General features: G+C 66.9%; 6 protein-coding genes across 6 annotated transcripts; 4 read left to right on the plus strand and 2 right to left on the minus strand.

Annotated features, from left to right (window-relative positions):
• Positions 1-822: 822 nt before the first annotated feature.
• Positions 823-1,873, plus strand: FA09DRAFT_323122 (hypothetical protein). Its single transcript, XM_025741076.1, has 2 exons — positions 823-1,006; positions 1,063-1,873. The coding sequence occupies exons 1-2, from the start codon at positions 941-943 to the stop codon at positions 1,768-1,770; spliced, it is 774 nt and encodes a 257-aa protein (XP_025595289.1). The 5' UTR covers positions 823-940; the 3' UTR covers positions 1,771-1,873.
• On the minus strand, positions 1,858-3,562 carry FA09DRAFT_332429 (NAD(P)-binding protein). Its single transcript, XM_025743452.1, has 6 exons — positions 3,173-3,562; positions 2,820-3,124; positions 2,663-2,769; positions 2,354-2,606; positions 2,112-2,301; positions 1,858-2,055 (listed from the first exon to the last, which is right to left on the minus strand). Exons 1-6 carry the CDS (start codon positions 3,380-3,382, stop codon positions 1,948-1,950), a joined length of 1,173 nt encoding a protein of 390 aa, XP_025595290.1. The 5' UTR covers positions 3,383-3,562; the 3' UTR covers positions 1,858-1,947.
• A 198-nt stretch (positions 3,563-3,760) lies between these two features.
• Positions 3,761-4,548, plus strand: FA09DRAFT_332430 (hypothetical protein). The gene is made up of 2 exons (XM_025743453.1): positions 3,761-4,101; positions 4,308-4,548. Exons 1-2 carry the CDS (start codon positions 3,788-3,790, stop codon positions 4,447-4,449), a joined length of 456 nt encoding a protein of 151 aa, XP_025595291.1. The 5' UTR covers positions 3,761-3,787; the 3' UTR covers positions 4,450-4,548.
• Positions 4,549-5,476: 928 nt separating this feature from the next.
• Positions 5,477-8,539, plus strand: FA09DRAFT_332432 (translation initiation factor eIF-3b). Its single transcript, XM_025743454.1, has 6 exons — positions 5,477-5,744; positions 5,912-6,215; positions 6,336-7,170; positions 7,222-7,380; positions 7,430-7,990; positions 8,042-8,539. The coding sequence occupies exons 1-6, from the start codon at positions 5,491-5,493 to the stop codon at positions 8,152-8,154; spliced, it is 2,226 nt and encodes a 741-aa protein (XP_025595292.1). The 5' UTR covers positions 5,477-5,490; the 3' UTR covers positions 8,155-8,539.
• Positions 8,540-8,840: 301 nt separating this feature from the next.
• FA09DRAFT_363189 (putative OPT peptide transporter Mtd1) lies at positions 8,841-11,867 on the plus strand (the record flags this gene model as incomplete). Its single annotated transcript, XM_025745560.1, has 11 exons — positions 8,841-9,163; positions 9,220-9,262; positions 9,316-10,034; positions 10,088-10,190; positions 10,248-10,301; positions 10,362-10,512; positions 10,565-10,885; positions 10,941-10,955; positions 11,008-11,188; positions 11,242-11,714; positions 11,774-11,867. The coding sequence occupies exons 1-11, from the start codon at positions 9,008-9,010 to the stop codon at positions 11,865-11,867; spliced, it is 2,310 nt and encodes a 769-aa protein (XP_025595293.1). The 5' UTR covers positions 8,841-9,007.
• Positions 11,868-17,217, minus strand: FA09DRAFT_312763 (hypothetical protein). The gene is made up of 4 exons (XM_025740708.1): positions 15,848-17,217; positions 15,596-15,793; positions 15,257-15,544; positions 11,868-15,201 (listed from the first exon to the last, which is right to left on the minus strand). Exons 1-4 carry the CDS (start codon positions 17,162-17,164, stop codon positions 11,947-11,949), a joined length of 5,058 nt encoding a protein of 1,685 aa, XP_025595294.1. The 5' UTR covers positions 17,165-17,217; the 3' UTR covers positions 11,868-11,946.
• Between the last annotated feature and the right edge of the window lie 16 nt (positions 17,218-17,233).

A 17,233-nucleotide genomic window follows, 5' to 3' on the forward strand; every position in this document is an offset into this window, starting at 1 on the left:
TGCCAAGCACGGAGAATGGTGCCTTGTTGTTGTGAAGCGTCTTGTAGTCTCGCAGCAGAGTGAAACCAAGGCAAGGGATGGGAACGTGCAGGCCAGCGCGCACGGCAATCTGCAGTACCTCATCCAGCATGAGCGCTGCAACCTCAACAAGCTGTTTTGTCTGCGCCTCGATGCATTGGTACTGGGATGAGCGCTTGTTTTGGATTGTCTTTTGCGTGCTGCGGAGCGACATGCCGCCCGCCTACCGCAGCGCAGAAGACAAGATCACGCGCCCCAAGGCCTGGCCGCAGGTGACGCCGAGCGATGGCTTGTGCACGGTGCAGACCGAGCAGCTTTACCTGCGTCTGCGTGCTGCTGCGGTTGGCGACTCTACTGCGATCATCCCTCATGGCCTGTGCAGACAGAGCGCGCCGGCAAATCAAATTCAGCCGGTACAGCGGCTTGTTTCTGAGGCGGACCTGCGTCGAGCGAGCCGTCTCGCGTGGGGACGCGGCAGCGGTGCGGGCCGCGCTGAAAGGTGACGTCGCCGTCGCGTGAGGCAAAATCAGCCCAGCGGCGGCTGCGAGGGTTGCTGCTCCGCCGCCGCGGCACGGCACGGCGAAAGGCGCGTCTGCATCTGGGCCGCCGGCGGATGCGGCTTCGACGCATGAAGCGGCTCGGGGTGGGCCAGCAGCGCAGGTCGGGGCGGCGCTCGGGGCTGCTGCGCTAGCCGCCGGCGACCTGCATGAGAGAAGCTCGAGATGATGCACGCGTGGTGTCGAGACAGGTGTTGTGCCTGGCCCGCTGGTGAGGTGGAGCCGCTCCATCTGGCCTGATCGACAGAGCGTCTCGGACGCCGAGGCTGCGGCGGCGGGCCTCCTATATAGCTGCCTCTGCACTCGCCTCGGTCCCTCCTCCCACCTTCATCTCAACTCAAGCGCTACCTGATACGCCTACAACTATGGACGCGCCAGCCTCGTTCTACTCGCAGCGCAACCTGTGCGGCCTGCGCCTCGAGAACAATGCAGTGAGCGCGAGCCACGAGCTGCGCCGCATCTCCACGCCGCTGACACGCTCGCGCAGCCCTTCGCCTCGATCCAGCGCGGCCTGCCGGCGCTGTGCTTCCTCGACGTAATCCTGGCGCCGCTGGCGACGTGGGTGCTGCTCGTCCTCATCGGCGCGCTCTGGGTGCCGGCGCTGCTCAAGTCGCGCCGACACGTCGCCAGCTTCAAGCTGCCGCTGCAGCGCTACCGCTTCCGCTCCACGTACGCCGGCGTCGCGGCGCCGCGCTTCCCGCGCCTGGCGACGGCGCTGGCCGTGCTGCACACGCTGCTCGTCATTGCGGCGCTTTTGATGAACGTGCTCGAGATCGTGCGCCTCTACCTGGCACACCGCGGCGCCGGCCTGCTGCCCTTCACGCTGGGCGGCATCGTCCTCGTGCTGCTGCTGATGCATGTGCGCACGCATCTGCGCGTCCGCAGCGTCACGGCCTTCGTCGTGCTGGCCTTCTGGCTGCTCTCGGCTGCCTTCACTGCCGTCAAGATCGCCAAGCTGGCCAAGCTCGAGAACGTCGAGCCGCGCATCGGCGGCTACGAGGACGAGTACCACACGGCCGACCAGATCATCGACACGGCCGTCTACCTGGGCCTCTACGCCATCTTCCTTGTCATCGAGCTCGTGCGCCTGCCGGCCGTGCTCAAGGAGGCACGCAGCGTGCACAGCGAGGACGCCTATGGCCGCCGCGCGTCCGAGGAGACGCCGCTCGAGAAGGCCGCGCAGCCGGCAGCATGAGCGGCGCCAGCCGTGCGGCCCTGCCAGCGCTGTGGCGCTCCCCTCCTGCCATCGCAGATGCTATCTATCATACCCCCTATAATCGATGCCCGGTATCTCATTGCATGTGGTCCAGTGCTGCCGTCCAGCGAGAGCCGCGACAGAGAGCACAGCGTGTGCTGTGAGGCTGCGCGCAGCTCACGGATCGGCGACCATGCGCCGGTTGTTCTGCGCAAAGGCAAAGAAGGTGCGCTGCGCACCCAGCGCTTTGAAGATTGCGCGGCGCAGCCAGTCGGGCAGCGCAGGCTGGAAGAAGTCGCGTCAGCTGGGTCACAGCAAGGGTGAGGAGGGCGGTGACGTACCGAGAGGAGCGCGATCGCATTGGCGGCGGCGGGCAGGTGCACCATCTGGCCGCGGTCCGATTCGAGGATCTGCACCATGCGGTCTGCGACCTGCTCGACAGACAGCGTAGGCGTCATGAACTGGTCCGCCTGGTCACTCATGCGCTCGTTGTCCGTCATCGCCGTCGCGACCTTGAGCGGGCACATGACACTGGCGCAGGCCAAGTCAGCATGTCAGCACGCAGGGTAAGGAGGAGACGCACCTGTTGCGCACGCCGCGCGCCTTGTGCACCACGTCGAGCTCCCAGCCGAGCGACGTCCACAGCGCAACGGCGCCGGCCTTGGAGGCCGAGTACATCGCATTGTAGGGCAGCGACGTGAATGCGGCGCCCGAGGCGATCATGAGGATGTGGCCGCCCCAGCCGTTCGCCGGGGCGCCGCCCTCGACGCGCGGCTCGCCCTCCTTGGCTTTTGGCAGCATGTCCTGGCTGAAGACGCGGATGAAGTTGAGAGTGCCTGCATGGCCCAGCATTGAGCATGACAGCAAGCTGCTTGCCGTGCAGGTGCCTCACCATTCAGGTTCACGTCGACCATCTTGGTGTGGTAGGCCAGCGAGATCACGTCGGGCGGGTCGAGCACGGCGCACGGACGCGCGATGCCGGCGCAGGCGACGACCATGCTGCGAGCCGTCAGCCTCAGCGCATCTCACAGCCGCATCTCACCACTCACGTCACCATGCCGAGCTCCTTGTGGATGCGCTCGCGCACCTCGAGCAGCTGCGCCTCGTCGGTGACGTCTGCCTTGAAGTGACGCGTCTCGCGCGAGTGCGCGGTGCGTTCGGCCATGTCCAGTGTGACCACCTTGGCGCCGCGGTCGGCAAGGCGCTCGGCGACGCCGCCGCCGATACCGCGTGCGCCGCCAGAGATGACAACGACGTGGCGGCGCCAGTCGATGCGCCGGCGCGCCTGGCGGTCGACGAAGAGGCGGTGTCCGACGCGGTTGAGCGTGCGGGCGGCGACGATGGCAAGCACGAGCTGAAGCTAGCATCAGCACTGCTACCACCACTCAAGCAGCAGGCTCACCTTGAGCAGCTTGCTCTCGCGGATGGCACGGCGCACGACGGCGAGGAACTCGCGTGCCGCCTCCTTGCCCGGCTGCGTGCGCAGAATGTAGAGCGCATCGGCGGCGTCGCTGTTGCGCAGCGCCGCCAGCGCCGCAATGGCGAGCGGCGCCAGCGGCAGGCGCAGCAGCGGCTCGAGCGCGTGCACGAAGCTGTCGATGGAGAGACCCATGGCTGCGGTGGTGGTGGTGGGAGCGAGCAGGACCCGGGCGCGCCAGTCGCCGGCTGGACGCTTTCATGCGCATGCTGACCTCGCACCCTTGCCAGCGCCGGCGTGCGCCTTCGCCGCTGCAGCCCGCCCTTGATCGTCGAGGAGGTCCGCACCAGCCGCTCGGCTCAGGCCATGGCTCTGATCCGCACACATGGGAGTCTCGGCAGCGCGCGGCCGGCACAGGCACGGGCAGGGTGCAAGTGCCGCCGGAGGGACAGAGTGCGGGGAAGCGAGCGGGCACCGTGGGAGCGGAACGCGCTGCGACGCGCCCGAGTCCCGAGGCCGCGCAAGCCTCCTCTCCTTGCTCCACCTGGCCTGCCTCCTGCCACCTGACACTCACCTCCTCGCGTCACCGTCGCACACGCCATGGACATCGGCACGCACTGCGCACTCGACACGTGCAAGTGCCTCACCTTCCTGCCCATCGCCTGTCCGCACTGCATGCGCCGCTTCTGCGAGACGTGCGTGCCGCCCGAGACACATGCCTGTGCAGCGGCAACGCCGGCAGAGAGCAGCAGCAGCAAGCCGCAGGGCGCAGATCGCGTGCGCTGCGCAGTGCCGAAATGTACGGCGTATAGCTTGGAGCTTGTGCCCGCTGCGCCAGGTGTGCAGCGAGCACAGCCAGGTGTGGCACACAAGGCGCCGCGCTGCGAGCGCTGCCGGGGCGCGTTTTGCATGCGGTGAGTGGTGCTGTGGCATGACGGCGGGCTCGACGGCCCGATTGGCAGGGCGAAGTAAGACTTGGGGCAGGACTCTGTGCGATGCAGGTCCTCAATGCGCCCACCATGGACACTCGGCCCTCACCCGTCCGCGGCCAGAGCGCAGCGCACTCTTACTGCGCTGCTGCTGCTTCTTCCCGCGTATGTGCTGATCCTCCCCCGTCAAGGCATCGCTCCTTCGCCGCTCACAACTGCACCGCCGCCGCACCGCGCACCGAAGGCCAGCTGCGTGCCGATGCGGCCGAGGCTCGGCGGCAAAAGGCGCGCGAGGCGCTGATGCGCAACTTTCCCGGCTTCAAGAGCAAGTGAGAGCGGCAGCGGTGGGCAGCTAGAGAAGAGACGGGGACCCTCGACATCATGTATACCCTCTGCAGCGTGCTGCAGTCTCACCAATCAAACGCATCGGACATGCCTCGTGCCACTTCTCGTCTTCACGCCGTGCTGCGCCCTCATCGCCTCAGTCACTGCTGCCTTGACAGCTTAAGCACCGATGACATAGCTCCAACCCCTCCACGGCTCCCCTCTACAGACGGACAGCTATTGTGCACCCTTGGCCGGAGCAGATGCAGCCGGCACATTGGCGCCGGAGAGCTGGTCGGCGGCGCGCCAGATGTCGGCCAGGAAGGTCGACGAGCCCTCTGTTGCGAGAGGAGCGTCAGAGGTGTCACAGAGCTCGCAACGCCATTCAGGCGAGCGGTGCTGCCCAGATAAGAGCAGCTGCCTGTCGCCTCGGCCTCGCGTGCGGGCAGCAAGGGCAGAGCTGCCTGGCACGACTGGCCGCGCCTCCTGCCGCCGCCTCTCTGCTCCGTGCCCCGCACCACATCTCGCAGCGCGCACTCACTGGCGTCGCGCTTGCCCGTGCCTGGCGACGCGGCCCACGAGGCGTCGTCGGCCGGCGGCTTGTCCGTCAGCACCTCTGGCCGTTCTGCCGTTGCATGTCAGCACTGGCAGTCGCAGCATGAGTCGCCCTGGCTGCGACGCACCCGACTTGAGCAGGCTGGGGTCCGTGGCGGCGGCCTGCACGGTCTCCCAGCGCTTGCGCAGGTACGCTGCCGCCGCGGCTGCGTCGAAGCCGCTGCTGGCGGGAGACTGCGTCGCCATGGAGGGAGTGGGTGAGGCGTGGTGGAGGGAAGCAGAGCGAGAGGTGCCCTGTGCGCACCGCAGACGAGCTGGACCCGCGTCACGTGCCGCGCAGTCGCTCTCGCAGGCAGCGTGGGAGCGGCGCGCCTGGGCGGCGCCGCCGCCGCGCCTTTCTTCGCGTGTCGCCCGCTGATGGCCGCTCCCAGCACCTCGGACAAGGCACGCAGCGGCCGCTCCACTCTCACCTCACCATCCCCTTACTCCTCCGCCATGGCCTCCGCAGACGCCGGGCCCTCGGTGCCCGACTCCGAGATCGACTTTAGCGACATCATCGCCAAGTATGCCGTGCGCTTCGACGAGGGCCTCGACGACGTCGTCGTGCTCGACAACGTGCCCGTGATCACGCAGGAGCGCCAGACGAAGCTCTTCGACACCATCATCAAGCGCTTCAAGACGCACGCCGGCATCGATGTGCCGCCGGAGGGCATGCACATCCCGTACGGCGAGGACGGCAACTCCAAGGGGTGAGTGCGGAGGGAGAGAGGCGGACAGAGCGGGCCAAGAGCGGCAAGGGAGAGAGAGGCATGGAGATCCAGAGGCGGGCCGAAGCGTCGCGCCTCGCCGGGCACGACGTACAGCGCACGCCGCTCGATCTTGCATGACTGCGACGGCTTGCTGACCTCTGGCCCAGCTACATGTTCATGGAGCTCGCCTCGCCCTCGGACGCGGCGCTTGCGGCGCGCCTGATGGACGGCTACGCGTTCGACAAGCGCCACCGCTTCGCAGTGAACCGCTTCACGGACATTGAGAAGCTGGCGAACCTCGACGACGAGTACGCGGAGCCCGAGGCGGCGCCGTACGAGGACCGCGAGCACCTGCGCTCCTGGCTGCTCGATCCCGCGAACCGCGACCAGCTCGTCATGTGCCGCGGCGACGACGTGCAGATTGCCTGGCACAACCGCGCCGGTGCACCGGAGGTGGCGCACGAGAGACAGGTGAGTGTAGTGGAGGCGGGAGGAGAGTGGAGTGGCGACGGACGCCGGGAGACGATGGGTGCTGCTGCATCGCATGCATGCGCTGTCGACGAGGCGCACGCAGGTCTGACACCCCTGCAGCGCTGGACAGAATCCTACGTGCAGTGGTCGCCGCTCGGCACGTTCCTCACGACGTTCCACCGGCAAGGCATTGCGCTCTGGGGCGGCGCCTCGTGGGAGCGCTTCATGCGCTTTGCGCACCCGGGCGCGCGTCTCGTCGACTTTTCGCCGTCGGAGAAGTACATGGTCACCTGGTCGCACGACGCCATCGTCGTGCCCGAGGGCGCGCCGCAGGGCCCGCAATTCTTCAGCGCCGACGACGAGGGCAACCGCGTCGCCGTGTGGGAGGTGCGCACTGGCCACCTGCTGCGCACGTTCCCCGTGGCGCAGGACGGCGAGGCGGGCGCCGCCGGCCGCGGCTTCTCCTGGCCGCTGCTCAAGTGGTCGGGCGACGACCAGTACTGCGCGCGCGTCGTGCCGGGCAAGCAGATCAGCGTCTACGAGCTGCCGTCGATGGGCCTGCTGGACAAGAAGAGCATTGCCGTCGAGGGCGTCGTCGACTTTGAGTGGTGCCCGCTGTCGGACAAGGACCGCGACGCCATCGAGGCGTGGGGCGACGGCAGCAACCCGCCAAAGGGCGCGCGCAAGCCGCGCGACAACATGATCTCCTTCTGGCTGCCCGAGGTGGCCAACCAGCCGGCACGCGCCACCGTCATGGCCATCCCGAGCCGCGAGATCATCCGCAGCAAGAACCTCTTCAACGTCTCGGACTGCAAGCTGCACTGGCACCCGCAGGGCGACTACCTCTGCGTCAAGGTCGACCGCCACACCAAGACGAAGAAGAGCACGTTCTGCAACTTCGAGCTCTTCCGCATGCGCGAGAAGGACTATCCGGTCGAGGTCGTCGAGATCAAGGGTGAGTAGTGTGTGAGGTTGCGCCTTGGCCTGGGCACTGACAGCCATGCAGACCCCGTCACGGCCTTTGCCTGGGAGCCGCATGGATCGCACTTCGTCGTCATCTCCTCCAACGACCCGAACCTCGGCCAGCCGGCGCCCGGCATCGTCATCAAGACGCAGCTCAACTTCTTCCACCTCGACCAGAAGAAGGGCGACTTCCGCCTGCTCAGTGAGTGGCCCTGCGCGTGTGCTGTGGCCTCTGCTGACGCCGCGAGCAGAGACAATCGACAACAAATCGTGCAACACCGTCTTCTGGTCGCCGAAGGGCCGCCACGTCGTCGTGGCGACGCTCGGCAGCTCGCAGCGCTTCGACCTCGAGTTCTACGACGTGACGTTCGGCGAGGAGGTGCGGCAGGGCAGCGCCGCGTCGGACCCGGCCGAGGAGGTGCGCCTCATCGGCTCGGGCGAGCACTACGGCATCACCGACCTCGAGTGGGACCCGTCCGGCCGCTTTGTCTCCTCCTCTGCGAGCACGTGGCGCCACCAGCTCGAGAACGGCTACGCCGTGTGGACGTTCAGCGGCAAGGAGCTGCAGAAGCAGGTGCAGGACCGCTTCAAGCAGATCCTCTGGCGCCCGCGCCCGCGCACGCTGCTCAGCAAGGAGCAGATGAAGAACGTGCGCCGCAACCTGCGCGACATTGGCAAGCAGTTCGAGGAGGAGGACGCGGCCGAGGAGAGCAACCTCGCGCTCGCCAACCGCGAGCAGTACGAGCGCGCGCTCGACGAGTGGCGCGCCTACCGTGCGCGCAGCAAGCAGGAGCTCGAGGAGCTTCGCGCCGGTGAGTCGTCTGCAGTAGGCTCGCCGCAACGTCGCTCACTACTTATCGCAGATCTCGGCCGCGAGGCAACCGACCTGCCGGAGCAATTGGCCGAGGAGGCCACCGAGGAGATCCAGGAGTGGCTCGAGGAGACACTCGAGGAGACCGAGGAGGTGGTCATCTGAGCAGCCGCGCTGCGCAGACGGGGCCGTCACCACAAAATGCGATATCTACTCAGCTCCTCGTGCGCAACCAGCGCGGTGCCGCTGCGTCTGCTCTTTCGTCGTCCATGTCTTGGGCTCGTGGATAGGGTGAGCCCCTGGTGAGAAGACACTGCCAGCCGATCCCTCTAGCCGTGTTGCCCGGGGACACGAGTGAAGTGGTCAGACCAGGCGTGGGGCGCCGGGCTGCGATGCGCGCCATGCGTGGCTCGGCGGCCGGGCAGCGCGCGTTTCCACCACCTGTGACACACTCTGCCGCTCCGGTCGAGAGGGCCTTCCGCCGCCGCAGCCGTAGCATAGATGGCCCCTACAGTGTCCCAGGTTGCGCTGGGACTGCCTCTTGCGCTTTCTAGCATTTTCGGGCACCGAAGCATCCGGCGGCACGCTGTGGCTCTCTGGCGTTAGAGAGTGCAGCTGCCGCAGCGTGTGGTCCGGCGCCTCGGATCCTCAGGGGGCGATGCGCTATTGGTGAAGCCCGGAGAGAGCCACTCAGGAGCGATAGCGGGTGGCCTGGCGCTTGAGTGTAGAAGCGATGCAGGTGCAGAGAGGCGGTATTCCGGGACCGGCGGCATCTGCGACGCGCATCTCATCTCCGAATAGGCTAAAAGTGGGCCGTGGTGCGCGCTCTGGGGCCGTCACGCGACGCAGCACGCCATCACGCCACCCTTTCTCTCGAGCTCGTGCCGGGGAGAATCGAAGCGACTGCAGCGAGATGAACTTCGGGGAGGCGCTCTGATAAGGTGAGCTGTCCACCCGTAGAGCAGCCACCGCCCTCCGTGTCTCGCACCGCTCCGCCCCGCGCTCCCACGCAGCTGCCATGACCGACGAGAAGGAGTACCTGCCGGCTATGGCCGGCGACACAGCTGCGCCTGCTCCGCACGCCACGCCCACGGACGAGAAGCTCGAGAAGGAGGAGGCCCAGCAGGATGGACTAGACACCGAGTCGCTGTCGCGCGATTCTGTCATCGAAACTGTACGGCGCGTGTGAGGGGTCAGCGTGCGCAGTGCTCATCCCTCTTGCTCTGCCAGGGCGACGATGTGTCTCGCCTCGTCGTGTCAGCGCGAGACGACGGTGAGTCCAGGAAAGACTACGACCAATCAGACCCGTGCTCACGCCTCGAGCAGGCGATCCCGCCCTCGCGTTCCCGTTCCGCAGCCTTGTCATGGGCACGGTCCTAACCGTTCTCTCAAGCGTTATCTCCATTTTATACCTGTTTAAGCCGGTTCAGGTAACTGTGTCATCAGTTTTCCTCATTCTGATAGCGTTCGTTTGGGGGCAGGCTTGGGCGCACCTCACGCCCAGCCCAGCTCGCCTGAGCGGCACGCGCTTCGCCTTCCTCCAAGGCCCGTTTCGCTTCCTCAACTTCGGGCAGCCGTTTGGCATCAAGGAGCACACCGTCGCCGTGCTGCTGGCGTCGTGCTCGAACAACTCTGCGTCTGGAATCGAGACAATTGCCATCGAAAAGCTCTTCTACAACCGCTCCCCGGATGCCCTAACCACGGTCATGGGCCTTTTTGCTGTCTCGCTGTGTGGCTTCGTGCTGGCCGGAGTCTTCCGCACCACGACCATCTATCCGTCGGACTGCGTCTATTGGTCGACGCTGCCCATGGTGTCGCTCCTTCAGGCACTGCACTTTGACCTCAGCGGGGCGTCCGAGAACAAGAAAAGGGTGACATTCTTTGGCAAGGCGCTGGTAGTGTCGTCGCTGTATGAGCTACTACCCGCCTACATCGCTCCGGTCCTGAACGGAGTCTCCGCCATCTGCTGGTCCTCTCCGGCGATCAAGAACGACGGAGCAAAGGCGACAGTCACGCACCTTTTTGGCGGAGCGAACTCCAACGAGGTGAGCCCGCCCTCACGACGCAAGGATCCTGCATGCTTACCACTTGATCGGAGGGCCTGGGCGTACTCAATTTCAGTTTTGACTGGCAGTACCTCACCAGTAGTGCCATGGCACTGCCTCTGAACCAACAGGCCAATGCGTGGATCGGCGTTTTGTGTGAGGCGAGCCTGCCAGACTTTCACACGTGGTCAGAGCTGACACTCCTGCCATCAGTGATGTACGCCGTCTTCTCTGCTGTCTACTGGGGCGATGCGTTCGGCGCCAAGTGTCAGTGCACGTCTCTCAAGGTGGTGTTGTGGCCTCACAGCTGAACCTTCGCCTCAACAGCCATGGGACTGCCCATGCTCTCCTCGTCCTTCTTCAACTCCGACGGTACGCGCTACAAGCTCAGCGCCATCTTGGACGAGAAGCTGGACGTCAACTACGAGGCACTGGCACAAGTCGGCCTGCCGCGTCTGACTGCCATCACGGTCGTCGGGTGCGTGTCGTGCGGAGAGCGGCAACGCCAGACTGCTGATGCCCGACGCCAGCTTTACGTGCCAGACGCTGGCCATCGGAGCGCTCCTGTCGCACGTGCTAATCTTCTACCGCAAGCGACTTCTGACAGCTGTACGCGAGCGTAGGGAGGGGACGGAGACCGACCCGCACATCCTCGGCATGCAGAAGTACGCCGATGTGCCGCTCTGGGCCTACGGCATCCTCGCAGCGCTAGCCTTCTTCGCCGGACTCATCGCTGTACTGCATGGCCAGACGACGCTGCCCGTGTGGGCCTACATCGTGGCGCTCCTGCTCGGAGGCATCATCGCGCCGTTCAGCATGTCTCTGTATGCCCGGCTCGGAGATGGAGTCGGGTGCGTCTCGAGCTCAGAGGTTCAGCTCGAGCCTTGGCTGACGTACCTCTGGCAGCACCAATGCGCTGTCGTGCGTAGGATCTGGTCGATCTATGGGCCTTGCTGACACATTGCGTCCGCAGCAAGATGATTGGCGGCGTGCTTGTGCCTGGCAGGCCGTTGGCTGTGCTCTGGTTCAACAGCTGGTCGCACCAGGTCATCCTGCTAGCCGTCAATCTTGCGAATTGGCTCAAGATTGCCCAGTACATCAAGGTGCCTTTCAGAGTCATGTTCGTGACGCAAATATACGGCACGCTGCTGGCGGTGAGTGTAGGTACCACCTGGAGGTAATCGACCTGCACTGATCCGCACTTTAGGCGGCGGTGAACTACCTGGTGGCAGACCTCGTCGTCAATGCACAGCGCGAGATCCTTCTCGATCCGCAGGGCAACAACGTCTGGTCAGGCGCGACACTGCAGTCTCTGAACAGCCAGGCCGTCACCTGGGCGCTGGCACGCCAGGTGTACGGCCTCTCGGGCTACTGGCAGGTGCCGTTTGGCCTGCTGATCGGTTTCGCCCTTCCGCCAGTGCACTGGCTGCTCGAGCAAGCCTTCCCGGGCCTCCAGAATCTTGGCTTTGAGATCATTACGCCGATGATTCTTCAGCACGCAGGTGCGAACTCATTCGCGGGCGCCTTCAGCTACATCGGCTCGACGGTGGTCGTCGGCGTGATCTCGCAGGTATGGGTGCGCCGCCGCTATCCTCGCTGGTTTGCAAAGAGGTCGTACCTCCTGGGCGCGGGCCTCGACGGCGGCTCGCAGATCACGATTTTCATACTCTCCTTCGCGGTGTGAGTCGCAGCACATGCTCGTGCGCTGTCCTACCATGCTGATGCTGTGACGCCTCCAGGTATGGCGCAGCAGGCATCGCGCGGCCCTTCCCGAGCTGGTGGGGCAACGCGACGACGGGCAACGTCGACCACTGCAACCTGCCGTCGGCCTGACCAGCTCGCTCCAGTCGCACTTCCATGTCTCTTTAGCTCTTCTCAACCAATGTCATTCACTGAGCCCTCAATAGTCTCCTCAGTCGCGTGTCGCGCTGTCCGCACTAGCTGTGTGGTCCACCTCGTTGAGCAGCGCAGCAAGCGACGCGCTTGCAGACGTAGCCGGCGTCGACGCATCGGAAGCCGCAGGCGTCTGTTGTTGGTCGGAAGGTGCGAGCGAGCTGGTTGCAGGTTGAGCCGCAGCGACATCGGGCAGCGCAGCCAGCTCCGCTGCAGCGGACTCTGCGTCTGCCGCAGTGCTGGGCGATGCGGCCGCCGGTACGTCGAGCTGGCTGGACTCAGTGCCCGTGCCTCCGAAGGGCGTCGCTGCGACATCTCGCGCGTCCGTCTGAGCCTCGTCTGCCGCCGCGGACTCGGTCACAGCGCTGACCTTGAGCTCCGGCTCGGGCAGGTTCGCGACCTCTGGCGCAGTGGGAGCCGGCTCCGAAGGTGCTTGCGTAAGCTCGGGCTCTGAGGCGTGCACCGGCGCCGGAGCTGCATCTGGCTGCGGCGCAGGTGACTCGCTGTGAACCTCTGTGGCCGAGGATGTTGCCGGCGGCTCCACTTCCATGGGCGGCAGCAGAGCCGCCGGAGATGCGCCCTCCTGAGGCATGCCGCTCGGAGGCGAGAGTTGCGACGACGTTCCGCCCACAGCGCCGGGTGCGTTGGCGCTCTTGCCAAACGGCATCTTGAAGGCGGCAAAGGGCGCACGCGCCTGTGCCGGCGCAGACGGCGGAGGAGGAGGTGCGCTAAAGGACTGGGGCTCGGCGCGGTGGGCTGTCGGGATGCCCGGCACCATCATCATGCTCGCGCGTCCCGGCTGCGTCTTGATCTTCGCTGCGGCCGCCTTGTTCGGGCTGCTGGCCGAGTTCGGACTGCCGATGGAGCCATTCGACGCGCGGCGCTCGTCGGGGACGTTGGAGAGCAGCGGGCGCGGAGACGAGTCGAGAAAGATTGAGCTGGTGGGCGCCGGAGGCGTTGCCGGCATCGAGTCCAACTCGGAAGGCGAAGGCAGCTCCGCTGCGCCTGTCCTCTGAGGTGCAGTCTCAACGGCAGGCGACAGCGATTGAGGAGATGGGCGGTCGGGCACGATTGGAGCCACTGGCTTGGCGTTGCTCTGGATCGGGCTTCTCGGCACAGCGAGGCCGTGCTCGCCTTCGCCACCGCGCCGGATGGAGCCAGATGAGCGGCCGCTCGGACTCTCGCCCTCCTCGCGGTGTGCTACACGCGCCGGCGGCGCCAGCGAAGCGACCGGCGCGTCCCACGCCGCGTCGTGAGGTGCACTCGGCGCGCTCGCAGGCTGCGCCTGGGGCTGCGTCTGGCTGCTGTCGGGTCGCTTGCGGCGCTCGCGGTAGTCCTTGTACGTGGGACGTTCGCTCGACGTGCTCCTGCTGCTCTGTCTGCTGCTGCCCGCACTCTCGCCGCCGATTGCTGCGTCGAGTCGCTCGCGGCCTCGGATGTGCTCGTCCTGCGTTGGCCTCGGCGCGTCCGCATGTCCATGACGGGAGCGCTCGAAGCCCATGCCCGGCAGGTCAGGCGCCTCTCTGGCTAGCCAAGCCGCAGCGCGCTCGGCCGGGTTCAGCGAAGGCGCGGCCTCGAAGCTGCTCGGCGATGGTTGTTGCTGCTGTGGCGCTGCAGAAGACGAGGTGCCGGCGTGACGCTTGGCGTTCCAGCCGGCCCAGCCGCGCTTCAGCGCGTCGCGCGCCTCCTTCGCTGCCGCCTGGCGCGAGTCCTTGTCGGCCATGACGTTGCGAGCCTTGTTGAACATGGCAGATGCCGTCACGGCCTGCTGCGACGAGGATGCTGTGGAGCTGCGTGTGTCCGACTGCCTGATGTAGCTCGCCTCCTCGCGGGCGGGCGAAGTCGCCATGCCGTAGCGCTCGCGATGAAGCGCAGTGAGCCCGCCGGTGGACACGGCGTTGTCAGAAGAGTGCGTCGATCCGGCTGTGCTTGGCGCCAGCGAAGGCGCTGAGCGTCGAGGCGGCGGTGCAAAGCCATGGGCCGTGCGTGCAGTGCGCGTCGAGGGCTGCGGCAGCTCTGGCGCATGCTCCTCTACCGGCGTGACGCCAAGCGGCGAGTGGCTCACAGCAGGTGCGAACGAAGCGGCGTGCTCTTGCTTGCTTTCGGCTGACGACGCGGGAGCAGCCGCAGATGCGGTCGTCGAGCTGCTGCCAGGACGCGAGGCGCCGGCGCTGCGCTCGGATGCGTCGGCCTCGAACGTCGAGCCTCGAGGCGTGCCGCTGCGCTCGTCCTCGAACCGTGGCACATGACTGCTGGCAGCGGCCGGCTGCGGTGTGCCCTCGCTCTCTCGGTCGACCAGGCGGCGCAGCTCCTCCGCCGCGAGACTGGCTTCCTCGCTGCTCGTCGAGACGGCATCGGGCGACAGATGCGCGAACTCGCCATTGAGCCCGTCCACCGCAACTTCGAGCGAGTCGTTGAGCTGCTCCGTGTCGACGCTGACGCCGCTGCCCTCCGTGTCGACTGAGCTGATCGAGCTGATGCTCTCCTTGTTCTTCTCGTGCGAGTTGGCGCGCTGCACCTGAGCGCGGGCGGCAGGCACTTGGAGAGAGGAACGCTCGGCCGCGCCCATGCGCTCTTGCGCCTCCGCAGACGTCGCGAGACTGGCGTTGCCCCACGCAAGACTAGACTTCGGAGCGCCCTTCGCTGCGCCCGAGCGAGTCTGACCGGGAAGAGCCGGGAGCGGCGGCGCCTCGCCATCCTGTGTCGCTGGTGCGCGCACGAACCACGAGCGCCGCTTGCTCGGCGCAGCAGTGCCGACAGGCACGGAGCGCACAGACGCTGCCCGCGATGCACCGCCCTCTGCGCCGGCCTCCAGGCTGCTGGAGGGGCTGACGCCAGCTGACGAAGCGTTGGCAGCCTGGTCGCGCGCCAGCAGGCTGCTGAGGCCTGCCATGGCTGGGCTGGACGGCGAGGTGCTGACCATCGGCTTGACAGCCGTGAGCAGCTCAGGTGCGCCGGCAGGCTGAGTACGGCGGTTGCGCAGGCTGCCGTCGCCTGTCGGCACGTCGCGGGCGGTTGCTCGTGCCGTCGCCTGGGCGCCTGAGCTCTGCACGCCTGCCGTGCTTGCCGGAGCGCTGCCGCGTCGTTCTCCAAGCCCGGCTGATGCAGCTGCAGGCTCTTCTGCAGGCTCTGCCTCCTCCGTCGGTGCCGCAGCAGCGGCGTCGTCGCCAGCGCGCTTGACTGCGTCGGCCCAGATGCCGCCGCGGTGCTCGAGCGGCCGTGTGTCGAAGAAGGGAATGTCGTCCATATTTGGCACTACCAGGCTCTCCGTAAGCTGCAAAGACGCGAGTCAGCTCAGCACGTCGCAACGATCTCGCAGCTTTGCTCACAAGCTCGCGGATGCGACCCTCGATCAGACGCTTGACCATGCTCCACTGCACCTTGCGCTCGCTCACGACGGGCTCGACGGAGATGTCCATCGTGGGCAGCTGCGTGAAGCCGAACCAGAGGCGGTTCGACGGCGGCGGCTTGATGTGCAGCAGCAGGTTGCCCGAGAGGCTGTTGATCACGACGGCGAGCAGCAGATTGACGGTGTAGGGCTTGAAGCGCGAGCCCAGGCTGATCGTCAGCACCGTGCTGATCGTCAGGCGGATGGCGCCCGTGTAGTGGATCGCGACCTGCGCAGGGTGTCAGTGCGCGAAGTCGGCGTGGCTCGCGGCGCTACTCACCTCCATCGACGCCTCGCCCTCGCCCGTGAGGCTCTTCAGCATGGGCCGGCTGAACGCCGGCGGCGCACGGCCCAGATCCACCTCGCGCACGCGAATGTCGCCGAGGTAGCCCGGCGTGCGCACGCGCGCCATCTTCTTCATGATCTTGCGCGTGACGTAGTCCTCGAGCCACGCAGTGCGATAGATGCTGAAGAACATCTGCGTGCGGGCGTGTCAGTGGAGACAGGCTGAGGCCGGAGTGGCAGGACTGACCCTTCCGAGCAGAGCGTTGAGCCAGCGCAGCGGGATCGGGTCAGGCAGCGTGTCGAGGCTCGTAAGCAGACGGACCATGTCGAGCGGCTCGAAGACCTCGCCGAGCGCCTCGCGGACGGGCTCTGGCAGGCCATCCTGTGCGGCACCGGCGTGTGGCGCAGCGTGCAGCAGGCTGGCGTGGAGCAGCGCATGGTACCAGTCCTCGAGATCACTGGCGCTCTTCGCGAAGACGAAGTACTCGTCGCGCGTCGCAAACTTGTCTCGCGCCCCACCAGCGGCGGGCGAGACGATGCGGATGGCATTGCGCTTCGTGAAGAGCTCGCCATCGCGCACGGCGGCGCGCCTGGCCCGCGCCCAGTTCTTGCGCGAGCGTGCTGCCGCTGCCGCCGCTCCATCATCCTCCGTGCCGCTCGTGGCAGGCGTGTCGAACTGGCTGGCCTTGGCCTGCTGGTAGGCAGCGCCATCGAGGTCGTCTGGCTCGCCAGCCGTGTCGCCGGCGTGCGCGATGTACAAGCTCACGCGCTTGCCGCGCAGGTCGATGGCCGACACGCAGTCGATCGCCGTCGACGAGGCATCGGCAGACGAGTAGAGAAAGAGCACGGAGCCCTTGAGGATCGCATGGAAGGACTCGCGCACCGGCCCTGCGGCAGGCGCTGCTGACGACGCGGCCGAGCTGGCGGGCCGGCCGGGCGAGGAGGAGCGAGAGCTCGACACAGCTTGCGGCGCCAGACGCGCAGCGTCGTCGCCGGCCCCGGCATTCGAAGAGCTCGAGGCAGCAGCGCCGGCCTTCTGTGCCCTGCTGAGGCGATAGTTGAGCACGCCGCGGTACACCGCGCCGATGTAGCCCTGCTTCGCCTCGCCAGCGCGCGCCTCGTCGCCCGCCGCCGAGCCTTCTGCGCGAGACGCTGCCGCTGCAGGAGGTGCAGCGGGTGCAGCGGCCGCAGCGGCGAGCAGCAGTGCCGGCGAGTCGCCGCCAAAGGTGCGCCGCACCACGAGCCAGCCGGCGCGATGCGGACGAGCCGGCGGCGCGGGCGGCGGCGGGCCCAGACGACGCGCAGCCGGCGGTGCCGTGGCGCCGGACAGCGTGGCAGCACCTGCGCTGGCCGCCTTCTTCTCCAACGCCTCGTTGCTGCGCGCCAGGTCGAGCGCCGCCAGCTTGTCGCGCGCCGACAGCGGCGGCAGCGGCGTGCCCAGCGCGCTGGGGTGCACGGGGGCGAAGAAGACGAAGTGGAGGAGCAGCGCGGCGGCGCAGAGCGGCACAAACGTCACACCGCCGAGCAGGTAGTAGAAGGCGCTCTGCAGCGTCGAGAGCGCCATGGCTGCGGCGGCGGGCGGCGAGGCCGGGAGGGAAGGGTGCGGTGGTGAGAGGGCAAGCGCAAGGCGGCG

The sequence above is a fragment of the Tilletiopsis washingtonensis genome (assembly GCF_003144115.1).
Source record: "Tilletiopsis washingtonensis strain MCA 4186 unplaced genomic scaffold FA09scaffold_25, whole genome shotgun sequence".
Classification (NCBI taxonomy): domain Eukaryota; kingdom Fungi; phylum Basidiomycota; class Exobasidiomycetes; order Entylomatales; genus Tilletiopsis; species Tilletiopsis washingtonensis.